The 18,591-nt window shown below is 45.7% G+C and overlaps 1 protein-coding gene across 1 annotated transcript in view; it reads left to right on the top strand.

Moving 5' to 3' along the window:
* Positions 1 to 17,766, top strand: part of DGKI (diacylglycerol kinase iota) — a 146,632-nt gene extending 128,866 nt beyond the window's left edge. Inside the window, exons 28-32 of the mRNA XM_088652247.1 lie at positions 4,995 to 5,032; positions 8,859 to 8,979; positions 11,743 to 11,779; positions 15,341 to 15,440; positions 16,003 to 17,766. Coding sequence (XP_088508373.1) covers positions 4,995 to 5,032; positions 8,859 to 8,979; positions 11,743 to 11,779; positions 15,341 to 15,440; positions 16,003 to 16,119 — 413 coding nt within the window. The 3' untranslated portion in view covers positions 16,120 to 17,766. The remainder of the gene's footprint in view (positions 1 to 4,994; positions 5,033 to 8,858; positions 8,980 to 11,742; positions 11,780 to 15,340; positions 15,441 to 16,002) is intronic.
* The last annotated feature ends 825 nt before the right edge of the window (positions 17,767 to 18,591 follow it).

The raw sequence follows: 18,591 nt of genomic DNA on the forward strand, positions 1-18,591 counted from the left end.
ATGGTTCTGTATACATCTGTATACCCGTAGTGTCCAGTTCGGCCCTTAAAGTTGATGAAAAGCAAGTGGAATATTCTATAGAGACAAGTTGTTTTCGTTCATGGCCAGCAGAGGGAGTAAAGTTAACACTTCAAGGGATGCTTGTAATGGATGAATAGCTCTATTATTGTTTATATGAGAAATTTTCATTTGGGTTTTAAAATCCCAGTGTATTGACAGCTCCATCTCTCCTTCGGAACTGCACAGACAAAAATAGAAATAATGAAGGCTAACAATGCAAGCTGAGTTTTGTGGATTTATGGATCCGTGCTTCCAGTGTGAGAAAACAGGTTGCATGTGAATTGTTGCTTTGAGGTCTCCTAGCAATGTCTTAATAGATAACAATTTATAAAAGTTTAGCAATATAATATTCAATAAATAAACGTGCCAATAAATAATACTTAACATCAGTATAGTGATTTCAAAAGTTCAGAACACTCTACAGGCATTGCCCAGTTGAAATCTTTACAACTGTCCCTTCAGGTAAATGAAGTATTGTTGTCCCCCATACAGCTGATAGGCAGACTGAGGCTGGAGGAGAAGAGCTTTGCTTAAGACTATCGAGTAGACTATCTGGCAAAGGCAAGAGTAGAACTGGAGCTCTCATGATTCACATCTCAGTCTCTTAACCACCATGATATACAGTACCAGTTTTACATCCCCTCCAACATCCATGTCCCATTCCACAATGATAATTACTATTTATACCCCACACATCTTATTGAGTTGTGTTTTAAGACGCGGGTGGCACTGTGGTTTAAACCACTGAGCCTTGGGCTTGCCGATCAAAAGGTCGGCGGTTCGAATCCCCGCAATGGGCTGAGCTCCTGTTGCTTGGTCCCAGCTCCTGCCAACCTAGCAGTTCGAAAGCACGTCAAAGTGCAAGTAGATAAATTGGTACCGCTCCAGCGGGAAGGTAAACGGCGTTTCTGTGCGCTGCTCTGGTTTTGCCAGAAGCGGTTTAGTCATGCTGCCCACATGACCCGGAAAAACTGTCTGTGGACAAACGCCGGCTCCCTCGGCCTTTAAAGCGAGATGAGCGCCACAACCCCAGAGCTGTTCGTGACTGGACTTAACTGTCAGGGGTCCCTTTACCTTATAAAGCAAGCAATAAATAATTTTGGAAGGAGAGTTTCCACAAGTAGACTTGAAGAAGTTGTTTGGCTGAACCTGCTGGAGTTAAAGTATCTGCTGAACAGGGAAATAGTCTCCCCTCTTACACACACCTTTTTTATTCATTTATCTGCCCCTTTAGAAACAAACCACCAACAACCAGCAAAGCAACACGTGTGTCTCAGTTAATAGAGCTGCTGGGTGCTTTTCGGAAAACCTGTAAATAAGTTGTCATGAAATCTGCCTTAAGAGTTACTGTAGTTTTATTGGTTGTCTTATAACCCTTTTGGCTTGGATGTTACATTTTCCTGTGCTGCACATGGGAGATGAAGTGAGGAAATGTCCCTGAGACTCTTACACAAAAGTCTGATGCAAGAAGCATTTGGATCCTGTATTGCAAACATAGGCTCTCTGAGTGAGCAACACTGCTTAGTTTCTTTGCTTGCGTCCTTCAGTTCTTCCTGCAGTGATTTCTTTCTTTCTTTCTCCCTCTCCCTTTTACACATTTGTGGTGTTATTCCTGGAGTAATAATGAGCTCCTTGTGGAATTCTCTCCACAGAGGTGCCAGCCCAGCACTGCACAGAGAAAATTCTCTGCCAATTTGCTTGCACTTCTTCATTTTTCAGACTCCAGTCGAGGCGAGGGTTTCTAGTCAGGAATATGGTGGCGCTAGAGTCAGTTCCATTTCTCAAGGCAAAGGTGATATTTGGGGGAACCAAAATAATTTCAATTCTCATCTAAAGGCAAATCCATCAGAACTATACCTATTTAAACAATATGTGAACTGATTCACCTTTGAAATTGGCATTTCTCCTTTTTTTGCAATTTTACAGTTGACCTTTGAAGTTCATTGGGTTGTGGCGCATGGGAAGGTCTTCACTGTGATGGTCTCTGCTAAGTTGTGTCTCACTCCATCACTGGCTGCTCAAGATGCTTATTTCTGCAGAGCATAATTCCATCTGCAGAGTTTCTGCTTGCTTTTTGATATGGCCTAAGTCAGGCATGTCAAACATGCGGCCCTCCAGATGTTTTGGCCTACAACTCCCATGATCCCTAGCTAGCAGGACCAGTGGTTGGGGAAGATGGGAATTGTAGTCCTAAACATCTGGAGGGCCGCAGGTTTGACATGCCTGGTCTAAGTGATGGCTTAGTGTTGACCTTGAATGTAACCCACCTCGAAACTGCATGGTGATGGGCAAACTATAAATCAGGGATAGGGCTCCTCAATCCCAAAGGTCAAATGCAGCCCCCCCCAACCATCTCCATCTGGCTCCCATGACTATTCTCAAGCCATGTTCCCAGGCTACCCTCCTCAATTTTCCTGCCCCGAACCCTCCTCAATTGGTTTTCTCCTGGCTGGAATTTACCCTTGAATTATGATGGTGCATCTTCCTTGCCTGGATGAAGAGAAAAGAGCATGAAGTGTGGCTGTATGTAGGAACATCTGACTTTTACTGTACCATAGTAAGAGTTGTATCTGTGGCTCCACCCACTTTTTGCTGTGGCCTCATCCCCCACTGGCATGTGGCGCTTGGGAGGTTGCATATGAGGGACTGTGGCTCTCGAGGGTGAAAAGGTTCCCCACTCCTGCTATAAATTCAAACAAACAAACAAACAAACAAACAAACAAACAAACAAATAACTGATTGGCTTAACATCCTTTATATAAGGATATGACTTCTTAGAAAGATAGGAAGCTGCCTTATACTGAATCAGACCCTTTCTTCTTCTTCTTCTTCTTCTTCTTCTTCTTCTTCTTCTTCTTCTTCTTCTTCTTCTTCTTCTTCTTCTTCTTCTTCTTCTTCCTCCTCCTCCTCCTCCTCCTCCCCCCCCTCATTGCTGAGTAAGATTGTCTTCCATGAACATGGTCTTAACTTTGAGTCGTTAAGTGACTGTGAAGGCCAATTCTGGATAAAAATAATAAATAAATTATATATATATATATATATATATATATATATATATATATATATATATATATATATATATATATCCCGCCCTCCCCAGGCAAAAACCAGGCTCAGGGCGGCTCACACCAACAGAATTACAATAAAACATAAAAACAGTTAATTAAAATACAGATTAAAATACAGTATTAAAATTTAAAGTGCAGCCTCATTTCAAGTAGTCCATAAATCCAAGCCATGAGGGAGGAAAACACAGGGGTCAGGCTGAGTCTAACCCAAAGGCCAGGCGGAACAGCTCTGTCTTGCAGGCCCTGCGGAAAGATGACAAATCCCGCAGGGTCCTGGTCTCCTGGGAAAGAGTGTTCCACCAAGTTGGGGCCAGTACTGAAAAGGCCTTGGCTCTAGTAGAGGCCAATCTAGCCATCTTATGGCTCGGGATCTCCAGAATATTGTTGTTTGTGGACCTTAAGGTCCTCCGCGGGGCATACCAGGAGAGGCGGTCCCGTAGGTACGAGGGTCCCAAGCCGCATAGGGCTTTAAAGGATCCATATGTCCTTCCACAATGGGGACATAGGTTTTCGGGCGGGGGTTGATCACGGTCAGGGTTTGCCAAGCGTGCCTTCGTCTTAGTGCATTTCTCCCTTTCATCCTGAATTCGAGCGTCTTCAAAGCCCATGGCACCTTTGGTAAAGGCTGTTCTCCAATTGGAGCACTTTCAAGCCAGTGTTTTCCTGTTGTTGGTGTTTATACTACTACATTTTAAAAGATTTGCCTTGAAGAGTCTCTTTTGTTGATCACCAGCATTACACTTTTTAAAGTTTGGAATAGAGTAGTTGCTTTGGAAGACAATAATCAAGCATACTCACAATATGACCAGTCCAACAAAGTTGATGTTGACGAATCATTGCTTCAACACTGGTGATCTTTGCTTCTCCCAGTACACTGGAATTATTTCGCCTGTCTTCCCAGGTGATGTGTAAAAATGTCCAGAGACACTGTTGCTCCATCTAGCTCAGTGCTGTCTATACTGACAGGCAGCAGTTCTCCAAGGTTTGGGGCAGGGGGCATTCCCAACCCTACCTGGAGATGCTGACAATTGAACCTGGAACCTCCTGCTGGCAAACCAGATGTTCCACCACTGAGCTATGGCCCTCCTTGAATTGAAGTCTTCCGTAAGAATCTCTTACTGGTTAAGCATGTCACTAAGCATCTTTTCACACATTACATTGGTTGGTGTGCCCCTAAATATGTCAAGTGTTTATGCGGCAAGTGGATATTTGAAAATATTTGGGTTATACAGGTACATTCACCAGAGTTCTGGTGATTTCAGCGACTCCTTGCACTCAGGAGCAAATACGGGTTTGGTGTTACATAATGTGTGAAACAGGGACCGATGTGATGAGACGATTTTCAGGGCCAGACCTTGGCAATCTTACTTAATATGCCATTTTGCACAAGGCCAAAATTTGATGCCCCCAAATGGATCTTCTTAATTATCGTTCCTCTCAAATTTGCACCCCCTCAGCTCGATGCCATGTGCAGGAGAACTTCCTGTACCACTCCAAATCTGGAGCTGCCATTTTTCACAAGTGAGAGAAAAGAGAGAGAGGATCTTTTGGAAGTTCATATGCAGCTTGTACGACATGTGATACTTTTTGATGCAGAATAGAAGATGGAACAAGATGTAGGGTTGTTGTTGTTGTTGTTGTTGTTTTTACATTTGCAAATATTTGTTGATTTCTCTTCCGGGTGTGAAAATGCCCTTAAATCTAAGTTGCAATGCATAGCAATGGCCTGGAAAGGTCATGTCTGTAGAATATAAGACCTTTGGGGCGAGCCTCTTATTTTGTATTAATTATCACAATCGGGCAACATGACTACATTTGTGTCAAGAATGATTATTAATGCTAATGTCCTCTTTTTGTTCTTTGCAGCACTTTTACAGTCAGTAATAGCTGGTGATTTTCTAAAAGTAAGTAAAAGAAGTTCTGGTGCATCCTCGTTGATATTCCCTATACCCCTTACATGGCTGTTATTATTACCATTCATTTATTTATTTAGTACAAGTTTTTATGTTTCAAAGATGATGTACCAAAAAAGGGATAAAAAAATAACTAAAAATGTAAACATGGAGAAATACAACAACCCCCGAAAGCCACAGAATCTATGAACAGGATTAAAATGGCTGGTGGGCTAGCTTACATTTGCATCTAAATATTTGGAAAATTAAACCATGGCATTAAGATGGGCACCAGGCAAACCTCACTGGAGAGAAGAACTGGGGCACCATCGCCATGAAGCCTCACCTTAGACCCGTCTTTGCCAAACTGGCTTGGCCTGATGGGAGGGCACCAGGTTGGCAAAGGCTGCCTTAGATGATGGGGGCACTAGCAGGAGGCCCTCTAGTCAAGATCTTCATACAGTGGTACCTCGGTTTTCGAGTGTCTCGGAAGCCGAACATTTTGGTTTTTGAATGCCGAAAACTCGGAAGTAATTGCTTCCGTTTTTGAACGCACCTTGGAAGTCGAACAGCTCCCACTGTGTGTGTTTCCATTTTTTTCCTATTGATCTTGCAGCCAGCCCTTTGTGCCTTAGTTTTCGAACATTTCGGAAGTCGAACTGTCTTCCAGAATGGATTACGTCCGAGAACCGAGGTACCACTGTATTTGGGTGCTTTGATCCTAAGCTATGAAAGGTCAAAACAGTACTTTGAACTGGGCCCAGAAATGCATCGGGGGTGAGTGCAGTTAGTATAGTCCAGGCACAGTCTGTTCATAATCGCCATTCCCATTCTGCATTAATTTATCATTTCCAAACAATCTTCAAAGGCAGTCTCCCATATAGCACACTGTAGTAGTCTAGCCTGGAGGTCATCAAAACTTGGATAACTGAGGCCAGGATAATTTGTTATCCTTCTTCAAACTCCAAATGGGTACATAGGCTGTGACAAAATCTGATCACCAAATGCCAACTAGAATCACTTCTGGAACAAGAGATCTCATTGAGTGCAAGTATGTACATAAGTATGTTTTAAGCGCCTTCCACAGTCATCTCAAGGCAATGTACAGAAAGCAGCAAAAACCAGCTAGAAAACAGTTTAAAACAGAACAGAAAAGATCAGCAGCTCAGGAAAAAATAGGAAGTGGATATCCATGACAGAGACCTATTCATTCTGTTGGAAAAGCTTGTTGGAACAAAAATGTCTGCAGTCATATCTGGAAATATTTCATGCCTCCGATGAAATAAAGTAATACCTACAAGGCCTTACCCTGCACAACACACACACCCTCTAGTATACCGAGTTACTTTATAAGCTGAAGGATTACTATTAAATGCTAAACACTCACAACTTACCCAAGAGACTAGTCTTAGCAATGCTACAACATCAAAACACTCCTAAACGCATAGTTCAGTGCAGATGCAAGCAGCTACCCAAGTCAGCAACAGGCACCACAGTCTATCATCTTATGATTTGATGTATGGCCAGTCTAATAGCACATTAGTTTCTGCTCTCCTTTGCACTTCATTGCAATTTCAGTATTTGCTGTGAATGCAGTTCAGATATTAAGCAGGTTCCAGGAATGCCAAGCCTCTCCTATATCTCTCCTGTTGGGGTGGAAGGGGAGGGTTCCCCCCTCCCCAACTCCTATGTTGCTTATGTCTGTCATTGCCTCACCTGTTTTTCAATAACTAAGGCCCATTTCAGAGGTTATATTTTTTCTGATCAAGGGATCACTGCCACAAATGACGTTATGCCATAGCTGTCAAGTTTTCCCTTTTCTCGTGAGGAAGCCTATTCAACATAAGGGAATTTCCCTTAAAAAAAGGGAGAACTTGACAGCTATGCGTTATGCCGTTACATTTATTCTCTTACATTTCTATCCCACCTTTTGCCCGTTGTGGAACAGAAATTGATGCTCCTAAACAGACCCAAATCTGCTTAGCTTGGACATTTTATGTGCTTTCTGACCACAGACTAGGGTTTTTATTCATTCACACAAGAATTTGAGGTGGGCTATGCCCATAGCTGCCAAGTTTTCCCTTTTCTCGCGAGGAAGCCTATTCAGCATAAGGGAAAATCCCTTTAAAAAAGGGATAACTTGGCAGCTATGGCTATGCCATGAGAAGTTCTTGTTTCTGGATAATTGCAATCCATGAATTGGAGCTGGCTCAGTGCTTAAAAATGTTCTCTCTGTGAAGCTTGTGAAATGGCCTGGGAGAAACATTTTTGTGAAGAATGTAATATAAGAATCAAGTCCTGCATCCTCTTCTCACAGTGGCCAAGGAGATATCTATGGAAGGCTCACAAGCAGGGCGAAATATAGACCTACCAGGCCTCTCTAAGCAGCTCCCAGGACTCTCCCCACCCCACATTTCTCATATTGCCCTTATCTGCTTGGTATGCAGGCAACTCACTTGTCACAGCGACAGCTAATGTGTGCAGCAACATGGGCGTACCCAGGATCAAAACTAGGGGGGGCCAAGGGGAGGGGCCAAGGCACGGAAGGGGAGGGGCCACAAAGTGGGCAGGAACGGCGAACTCGCGCTCCGCCGGGCTGTGCCCCTCCCTAGCAGCAGGGCTGGTAGGCGGAGCCCAGCCCAGCGGAGCGCGAGTTCAGCGTTCTCGCCCGCCGTGCCGCGCTCTCTGGTTCCCCGCCGCGCTTGGCCTTGCCAGAGGGCGCGACGGGGAGCTGGAGGGAGGGCACAGCGCGGCGGGCGGGAACGGCGAACTCGCGCTCCGCCGGGCTGTGCCCCTCCCTAGCAGCAGGGCTGGTAGGCGGAGCCCAGCCCAGCGGAGCGTGAGTTCAGCGTTCCCGCCCGCCGCGCCGCGCTCTCTGGTTCCCCGCCGCGCTTGGCCTTGCCAGAGGGCGCGACGGGGAGCTGGAGGGAGGGCGCAGCGCGGCAGGCGGGAACGGCAAACTCGCGCTCCGCCGGGCTGTGCCCCTCCCTAGCAGCAGGGCTGGTGGGCGGAGGCGGAGCCCAGCCCAGCGGAGCGCGAGTTCGGCGTTCCCGCCCACCGCGCCGCGCTCCCTGGTTCCCCGCCGCGCTTGGCCTTGCCTGAGGGCGCGCCGGGGAGCTGGAGGGAGGGTGCGGCGCTGTGCGGCGGGAATGGCGAACTCGCGCTCCGCCGGGCTGTGCTCCGCCTCTGCCCACCAGCCCTGCTTCTAGAGTAGGGCAGCTGCCCTAACTTGCCGCATGGTGGGTACGCCCTTGTGCAGCAATTTTCTATGACCATTGCATGCAAACCAGTTCTCGGGACTTTCACTTGGCCTAGGGAGGATGGGCTGATATGCTGAAGGTTGTTGGGGTTACATCTGATTGTTGGTGTATTCAGAGAGGCCTGTGCTGCGTGTTGAAGCCCTGACAATCAGCTGATGGGCAAGGCTTCAAAGTTCATTGCAAAGGCTTTTGCAGGTGCTACCCATCAGTGATCAGTGGTGCCTGCAAACCCCTTTCCAGCCCAGCTGGAGCTTGACCTGCTCCATACCAGACATCATATATGATCCCTGGTGCAGGACAGGTGAGTGGTGGCTTGTCCAAAATGGCCTGGTGGATCAAATGGAGAGACATGGTGGGGCCAAATAGCCCAATGGGCCAGAGGTTCCTCACCTCAGTTACAAATAAATTTAACACAAAGTTAATAGGCCATTGTTCAACCTATTTTATATGGAAGCCCAGCAAACATTTGCCCAACAGCGACTTCTGCTTTAGCAATGCAATTTGTTTAAGGCCACATCTGCAAAAGGAAACCACAACTTCACATTACTTAGACTTTTCTCTACGCATTTATCTTCCAGTTCATAGACTGCTGCAAAAAAGGAGCTAATCTGTTAATCCAGGGACCTGACCACTGTTCCTTGCTTCACCACGCAGCCAAGACTGGGCATGGCGAGATTGTGAAGTACATCCTAGATCACGGTGAGTGAGGGGGTGGGTGCCAAGCTCTTCACATTCAAGGTGCCTTATTGGGTCTCATCAATTACCTGGTTGGAAGGCATGGATGTAAAAATAATAATAAAAAATCACTCAGTTTAGCCCTTCCATTGGCAAAGTGCACAGACAATAGCTTTTCAGACACTTGGTAGTGGTGTTGTAGAACCATTATTGCCAGTGATGCACACATGTGTTGGTTTGTGTCTCGCCACAAACCTTATTTGTTCAATAACAACATGATGAACTAACATGGAACTAAGAGTGTCACCGATACTGCCTGCAGCCCTGGGACATGACACTGGAAGGAGAGCAATCAGCACAATCTCTCTCCCCCTTCATGCAACTGATGCATGAATAGGGGTAAAATCTCTGACCAACTGGTTTCGTATGTTCCCCTTGGGAAGGCTGAAGCATATTGGCACTTCTTCAGCCGACAGCCATGCATTTTGATGTGGTGCTGTGGCGACCTTAGCAGCAGGCCTATTTCAACCATTTGAAGGCGGTGGCCTCAGTACATGCCTCTGAAGAACGTGGGATGAGTGACTGGAGCTTCAAGGGGGAATAATAATAGGGGATGGGGAGGTTGCATTTATCTTATACTAGTGAGGTGCTCAATGGCATCTGCTTGGACTTCCTTTCCAATGAATTTTTTTAAGGAAAACTCTGGGCTCCCTTGCACCAGTGCAGGGCTCTTTGCAGCCTGGGAGATGCTTTTTGACAACAACATACAAAGTAGCAGACCTGGGCTCCTTCCATTGCTTAGTTTCTCTTGCAAGTTGCTAGATGAATCTCCTCGGTTTAGTTTGGCTGTTGAGGTTCCTCCAGATCAAACGCACAGCCCTCATTATTAGTGCAGCCACATAAGCAGAATCAATTGTATGGGTCTCCGCCACCTGCCAGCTCCCACCCACGGGATTGCATATTCACACATGACATAGATGGATGGGAGAAATGCATCTCCCGTGGCTTGGAGTGCATGTGAAGAGGGTCTGAGTAACTACATTATTCTTGGTTGGAAGACAGAGGCTTAATGTTCTCTGTGTTAAGAAAGAGGGTTGATTGGGAAGGAGGGGATTGCATTTATGGGTGCCATGTTGTTTGGAAATCTGGCTGAAATGGGAAACTTTAGCTTCCTCTTTTGTCTCCTTGTGAGGGGGCAGATGCCTGATTTTCCACATCTTCGCCCCACCTTCTTGGCCCACATACACACAGCACCACAGGGATTTTCCTGTGCTTTGCTTCCTGGGAAACCACCAGTGTGTGTGTGTGTTTGTGTGTGTGTGGTGCAGCTAAAGGCAGGATAAAGGGAAAAGAATTATGAATTTGAGACGGGCTGACAATTGGAGTTGTTAAGGACAGACAGTGGTCCCCACAGGGCACCCTCCCATTGCTTTCCCCTTCTGAGCTCTTTTCAGCTGAGATTCCCCTCGCCATTCTTCCTTTAATTCCCTGATCCTTTTCTTCACTTCTCCACCTCCCTGCACATTTCTCTCTTTCCCCGTTTTGTTTTTTATTTCCCCCCTCCCTCCCTGCTGTTTTCCTTGATAGAAATCTCACTCATGCATTTCCCTTCCGGATTTCCATTGGGTTAGTTGGCACTCCCTTTCTCCTTGCCTTCCCCCCCTTTCCTTTGCTCCTTGTCCCTGGGTAAAAGCAGCCAGCTCCCTGCTGTGGCAGGATGACAGTGCCACTAGCTTTCCCCAGTGCCAGCCTTTCCCACATCTGTGTGGCTTTTGTCCTGAGCCAGAGGAGGATTTGGAATGGTCGCCTGGCAGCAAAGGGGAGATTGATATATATAAGAAAGCGAGGTCCAGAAAAGGGGAGGAATCAGAGGGGGGGGCATGAGATGGTTGCTGGAGAGGCAAGCATTTGAGAAAAAAGGCTGAAATCCCACGCACATTTAGGTTGTATGCACACTATACATTTTAAGCACCTCCTCACCCCAAAGAATCCTGGGGACTGTGGTTAGCTAAGCATGCTGGGAATTATAGCTCTGTCAAAGATAAACTACAGTCAGGGCTGTGTGTGTGTGCTTCAAACCTCCTTTAAATATATCACATTTATGCATCCTTACTTGGGAGTAAGCTCCATTCAGGCACGTGGCCGCCGAGACCACATAACACCGGTTTTGAAAAACCCACATTGGCTCCCGGTACATTTCCAGGCACAATTCAAAGTGTTGGTGCTGACCTTTAAAGCCCTAAAAGGCCTCGGCCCAGTATACCTGAAGGAGCGTCTCCACCCCCATCATTCTGCCCGGACACTGAGGTCCAGCGCCGAGGGCCTTCTGGCGGTTCCCTCCCTGCGAGAAGTGAGGTTACAGGGAACCAGGCAGAGGGTCTTCTCAGTAGTGGCGCCCGCCCTGTGGAACGCCCTCCCATCAGATGTCAAGGAAATAAACAACTACCTGACTTTTAGAAGACATCTGAAAGCAGCCCTGTTTAGGGCAGTTTTTAATGTTTGATCTTTTATCATGTTTTTAATATTCTGTTGGGAGCCGCCCAGAGTGGCTGGAGAAGCCCAGCCAGATGGGCGGGGTATAAATAATAAATTATTATTATTATTATTATTATTATTATTATTATTATTATTATTATTATTATTACGGATTAATTCCACTTAGTGCATTGATGTATACCACCTTAAGGGGAAGGAAGTGAAAATCCTCAGCATGCCCCTGAATCGGAACCCATTTTGTGTTGATGAACTTGAGGATGGCCATGTGATTTGCCTTGCTTCCTTTGACAGGTCCTTCTGAGTTACTGGATATGACAGACAGTGAAACGTAAGTCCTGCCCACTTGGCTCTTCTATTCCATTGGTTTCATTCCAGCTCACTTTTAGGTGTGTGCATTGCATTGGTCTCCTTTATTTATTTTTAACCAAGCAAACAGCGCCTCTTAAAATAACCCCAAAAGCAGTGGCTTCCTGGTGTTTCTTTCCAGTTGCATCATAATGTCTTTCCTAAACTGCAAAGCAAATGTAGATAAAGGGGCAAGCTTCACATGGATCGATGCAGATCTTTTTCTCTAGCTTCTTCTAACTTCCCTCTTGTACTGTGAACTCCGGTGCTTAATGCATAAAAAACAGAGAGTAGACACTGAAAAGATAGGTGTACTATTCCCCTCTCTTTTGTAGTATATACTGAAATGGAGATTCTAATCTAGGGCAGACAAGCCAGTGTGGCTAGAGTGTTGGACTAGTAACTGGTAAACCAGGGTCTGAACCTCCACTCAGCCATGAAGCTCACTGGGTGACCTTGGGACAATCACTGTCTCTCAGTCTAAGCCCACCTCACAGGGTTGTTATGGGGATACAAAGGAGAAGGGGAGAGCAATGTACACCACCTTGTGCTCCTTGGAGGAGAAAGGCAGTACAATACAGCGATACCTCGGTTTATGAAACTTAATCCGTTCCAGAAGTCCGTTCTTAATCCGAAACCGTTCTGAAACCAAGGCGTGCTTTCCCTAATGAAGCTTCCCACCATTTGGATTCCGTTCTTAGACCAAGGTAAAGTTTGCAAACCGGGACACTACTACCGGTTTTGCGGAGTTTGTAAACCAAATAGTTCGTAAACAGGGCTGTTCTTAAACCAAGGTACCACTGTATATGTTGCTGTTGTTTAGTCGTGTCCGTCTCTTCGTGACCCCATGGAGCAGAGCACGCCAGGCACTCCTGTTTTCAACTGCCTCCCGCAGTTTGGTCAGACTCATGTTGGTAGCTTCGAGAACACTGTCCAACCATCTCGTCCTCTGTCATCCCCATCTCCTTGTGCCTTCAATCTTTCCCACCATCAGGGTCTTTTCCAGGGAGTCTTCTCTTCTCATGAGGTGGCCAAAGTATTGGAGCCTCAGCTTCAGGATCTGTCCTTCCAGTGAGCACTCAGGGCTGATTTCCTTCAGAATGGATAGGTTTGATCTTCTAGCAGTCCATGGGACTCTCAAGAGTCTCCTCCAGCACCATAATTCAAAAGCATCAATAAATAAATGGAATCAGTGTGGTGCCCTTCAGATGTTACAGACACCATTCCTTTCATCCCTGATCATTGGCCATCTTGGCTGGGGTTGATGGGAGTTGGAGTTCCCAACCTCTGGAGGGCACCCTCTTGGCTACCCCTGTTAATCCATAACAGTCATTAGTCCCCATATGTAGATGAAAGCCAAATGACACAACAGCCTTGCTGAAGTAAAGAAAGTATGTCTATGGTCACAGCCTAGATGGGGGGTTGACCAGGAGCCCTACGTATGCTGTCTTGAGTTCTGTGGAATAAATTGGGAGGGGGGGGTGAAATCAGAAAAGGAGACAGGAGCCCAGGAGTAGAAGTTACTCCAGATTAATTAATGCAGCTATGAATTTGTGTATGTGACATTAGTCATGTATTAATTCTCCCCCCCTGCCCTGCCCCCCCCAGTGTTTTCTGCAAATATTATCCTAGTCTTTTTAGCAGAAATGTTCTGGAAATAATATCTGGTTTCTCCTCACTGCACCCATTGTCTGAAGAAAAGAAAAGGGTATAATATAGTTTTGTTTTTGTTTTATAGAGCTAGCATTGAAGTTAAGTGAAAATTTGTCTCAGAATATGCTTTGATGAAACGTGAATTTGAAAAATGGAAAAAAGCATTGTTGGTGTTGGGGTTTTTTTTACATCGGGTGTTATGCTGTGACTATCAAAATCTCTGTATTTGCATCTTCTTATCTGAATGTTGATGCATTATATTCTGAACCTGTTTGTATCTGATACGAAATCCATTCACCCCGCCTATTGCAGAATCCAGTTTAGGAAACATCCAAAAGCCCATTCCCAACAAGTGAATCGCACCCTTGTAAAACCCATCAGAAATTCTGGGAGCCAAGAATCCTGTTCTGAAACATCTTCTTAAGTGGCATCATTCATCCCTCCTATTAAACACAAAGTGCTTAGCTCATATGTGGTACTAGATTAATTAATGCCCTCTGGTGTCTTTTTGATGGCTGCTGCAATAGCCTAGGAAGAAAAGAAAAGGGAGAGTAAGAGAAAAAGCACTCCCAAGAACTCTAGAGCTCCGATGCTTCCAAGCAATGAGCAATGCAAAGAAAACTACTGTAATAGACTTATGCCAGCATCTCTCTGCCTTTGAAAAGGGAAGGCACAATTTATTCCCTTCTGTACCTGCAAAGGTTCCAAAACGGGGACTCAAATAACCTGTCCATTAGACAGCCTATGAGAATTACAATTTTGCATTTGCAGGCACTGCTAAAGCCTTTGATTCAAGTCCAAGCGGAGACATGGCCTTGAAGTTGCCTTTTGATATTAATTTAAATCGGAGCACCGAAGTTTCGACATAATGCATATATATTTTTCCCAGGATGATGTAAAAGGTTGTTGGAGTGCTCAAGTTGGAGTGTGTCACTCAGTCCCAAAAGACAAAGAACTGTGTGATATAAATGATTCCCGATTTAAAGTGTTTTTTCAAAAACATTTTTAAAGAGCACTGTTTGGCCGAAGCCAAACAGACTGGCCAGAGGATGTGGGGGGGGGGGGTAACTCAGAGGCAGGAAAGGGGGAAGCTCACTACTGTTTGCTCAGTGACAGAATTCATTGAACAGGGCGGGAGGGGGGAGCATTCTTGTAGCTGGTTTAAACTGGAGCTTCAGTCTGGACAGCAACTTGGCATTCAGTACATTGCTTTAAGCATGCTAATAATAATAATAATAATAATAATAATAATAATAATAATAATAATAATAATAATAATTGTCACGGTGGCTGGAGTGGGCTACTTCAGAGTAACGACTCTACACAGCTCTGCATTTTATCTTTTATTGGTGCTGAGTATTTACAGTGCTAATGGCAGTGCTATTTACAAAGACACATCTGCTCAGCTTGAATCAGAACCTCCAAGTGGCTTTTGGCGCGTCTTGCGCCAGCATAACAACTTGGGGAGACCCATCCTCTTCCCCCGACGCTTTCTGCGCAGTTCCGGAGTTGGGGGGACGGGTCTGCCCCCCTTCCTTCCCCCTTCCTGTCCCACCTGGGACGATGGCTCTTCTACCCTGCCAGAGCCTTAGACACCACTTCCTGTTTCCCCACTTGAGCTGGAGATTTCCCTCTTTTCAGCCTCGCTCGGGGCTGGGCTGGAACTCAGGAGGGGAGGGGCTTCGCGATACCCCTTGTCCCTCACAATAATAATAATAATAAATAAATAAATAAATCCATGAACACAACTGACAGCACCGAGGGGCCAGAGATCAAGACTTTAAAAAGTGTCTGTGTCAGCAGTATTTATAAGGGTGCCCGGGTAAAAGTGATTAATAGCAAAAAAAAAGGTGTTTCTTTATTGATAGTTTTCTCTGTTGTACACACACAGGGGTGAGACGGCACTGCACAAGGCAGCCTGCCAGCGCCACCGTGGCATCTGCCAGTTATTGGTGGAGGCAGGAGCGTCATTGAGGAAAACGGATTCCAAGGTAACCAAACCAAACAAACCCATTTCAACAATGCTGTGGACATGCATCCAACTCAGCCAGAGAAACGGCAAAAGCGTATTTGAGAAGTGCCAAGTGAACATTTTATTTATTTATTTATTTATTTATCTATTCATTCATTTACAAACTGTTTCAGGAAAGGCCCTCACAGACATTCATTATAATTAATTTACTTCCAAGTAAGTATGCTTGAGACTACGGTCTCTTAGCAAATCAGTTTCTTTACAGGGACTACCGTTGCTTTAAACCTTTGTGACCAATCAAACCAAAGACAGCTGGTGGGTTGCTCTGTGTGATGACTCATCTAACTACCTACCTGCCCACCATTACAAAAAATAAACACAATGGGGCTGTGTCAATAGGGCTACATGGGATACTATTCTAATTTCAGTTATTCACATCAGAAGGTAATGCATTTGTTGTAGCCAAACAAACCAAGCATCTGTTTGGTTTGATGCTGCTCAGTGTTGTGTCGTGTTGTTCCCCAGGCTATTTCTAAGCCCCTCTTCTCTTTGTCTGTCTGTCTGTCTCTCTCTCATTGTAGGGCAGGACACCTCGAGACAGGGCGCAGAAGGCTGGGGACCCAGATCTAGCCTCATATTTGGAGAGTCATCCGAACCACCAAGTGGTTCCCCACGAGGACCTAGAGACTGCAGTGTGATATTTGTGGTGTGTGAGAGAGATAAAACCCTAGGAGATCACAAGGCTACACCTGAGGCATTCTCGGGTGTCATGTGAGGAAGGAGCTAATGGAATCCATGCATCTCTCGCTCTCATGCAAAATATCGGAGAAGATGCCACCAATTTCTAAGGGCTACGGAGACTTGCCACGGAACTCCCATGTTCCCAGATGTTAGCCTGCGGGGTAATAGGAGACTCAAAGGTCTGTGGAATCCATGGGCCAAGGAAACTTGCTATTACTGCTCTCAGCAAGTAGCATGAACATCTCCCGTGTTCCTCTGTAGAAATTACTTGGAAAAAGAAGAAGGAAGGAAGGAAGGAAGAGTACAGGGGAAGAAACAAAGTAACACAGATATCCATAATCCCACCAAACATTTTCCTACTACAACTCCTTGCCCTGAACCTTTTGAATTTCCTTATGTTGACCCAACATTTTTCCCTCTTCACGCTTGCTTTCCACATTCCTTCCCCTTCAGTTTCCACAGTTGCACCTCTGTAAAGTGGTGTTTGCTTATCGGTGTGCTAAATCTTCATGGCTGCTCGGGAGGAAGGCAACGCTTTGTGGTGAGCCCTGGGTTTCCTTGGCAAGGCTGCACCTCTAAATAAGAAGTTCTCGCCTCATTGTCCTTCAGAGATTGCATTGCCAGATCGTTGCCATATTGAATACGCACCAGAGCTGTTTCGGAACCCATCACAAAATGTATTATGAATTTGAGAGAGCACAAAGGCTACAATGTAATGGTGGACCTTACAGAACTAGGTCAGGATGTAGACTTGTCTCAAAGAGTATGCTCCTCTTACTCAAATTCCTTTGGCATCCTTTCCCAGATGTTTGGTCTCAGGAGGAACCTCCACAAATTTGCTTCAGAGTTTGTTTTTGGCAAAATCTGATCACAACCTATGGATGTGTTGAATTCCCCTGAGAAACTGTGCTCATCATAGTCACTTTGGGGGCCATTCTAGTAAGACATCTCAGCTCCCTCTTTGCTGACCACAACAAGCTGGCCATGCTTTGTCCTGAATCTTGTCTGGAATTAGCCACATTTGGGTACTTGAGAAAACATTTTTTTAGGCTGCAAGAGATCAGAGAAAAATAAATAGCCATGCAGAGTATTTGATTAATGAACTTCAGCTTTTGCGTTTAATGACTACTTGAAACTAAACTGAAAACATTTGCTGTCAAAACTTGGCTTGCTGGCAACAAGAAAGGGAGGAAAGTCACATAAATCTCTCTCTTGCTTTCTCTCTCTCTCTTGTTCTCTCTTTCTCACTCACTCTCTCTCTCTCACACACACAAAACATGCATATATTGACAGCGCAGTGCTAAGTGTGTTTGCTCAAGTCTCTCCTAATTCAGTAGGGAAGCGTGTTCAGGATTGCAGCCTAAAATTCCCTTATGGTGGAGAATAGCAACTGCTGTATCCATTCAGACATACAGAAGTAAAATTAAAAAATGATCCCAATAATTATGGGACAAGTGGTATGCAGTTGCTATGGCTCTGCTGCTTTCTCTAAGGTAAGAACTTTGTAATGAGGCCTAAAATGATGCCCTGATGCTATATTTCCTGTGTCTAGGATATTACCATAATAATAAACCCAACAGCTGCCTTGCCCTGTTTTTTACATGAAGCATATGGTGTTAATTGCCACAGAAGCAGAACATTTCAGCCTGATTTTTTCCCCTGGCCAATTCTGATCAGAAAAAAAAGCAAAGCCCAACCCTAGGATAAGTTCGGGGTGATTTTGCTGCTGGGAATAATAGTTGTATCTTTTGCAATGTGACTGCCCATAAATCCTCTCACAATTGCACTGAACAAAATTATGTTGTGAACCACCTTGAGATCGGCGGGTGGAGGGGCAACATAGAAATAACAACAACAACAACAACAACAACAACAACAACAACAACAACAACAGAATTACCTACCAGAGTCTTTTACTCCAGCACTGGACCTGCTCCCATTTCAGGGTCATTCCCCAAGGCTTGGGTTGACATAATTCCAGTGCAGATGAACCTATTGTCCACAGAACCTTGGGACAGACACCAGCTGAGCTGCGCTCCCTGGATCTTTCTGATCTTTTCTCTTATGGGGGCCTTTCCATGTATTTATGTGGCCATTCTAGCTTCTGTCCCAAATGGAAGAATGAAGACTGGGCAGAACAGCATAGTATTCTAAATGTGGTTTGCTTGCCATAGCACCAGTGGCGGAGCTTCATGCTCCGGCAATGGGGACTGGGGCGGGGCTGGTGCCCGTTCTGGGAACGGGGCGTGCCTCCCGGAGGGGCGGGCCATGTATTCCAGGGCCGTGGGGTGCCTCCCGGAGGGCTGTGATGCACGCGTTCTGGGGGCGTGGCGCGCCTCCCGGAGGGGTGTGGCACGTGTTCTGGGGGCGTGTTTTGGGGCGGGGTGGGCGCCTCCGATGGCGACCCTTGGAGCCCGCCGCTCGGGGCG

The sequence above is a fragment of the Zootoca vivipara genome, chromosome 9, assembly GCF_965207765.1.
Source record: "Zootoca vivipara chromosome 9, rZooViv2.hap1.1, whole genome shotgun sequence".
NCBI lineage: Eukaryota > Metazoa > Chordata > Lepidosauria > Squamata > Lacertidae > Zootoca > Zootoca vivipara.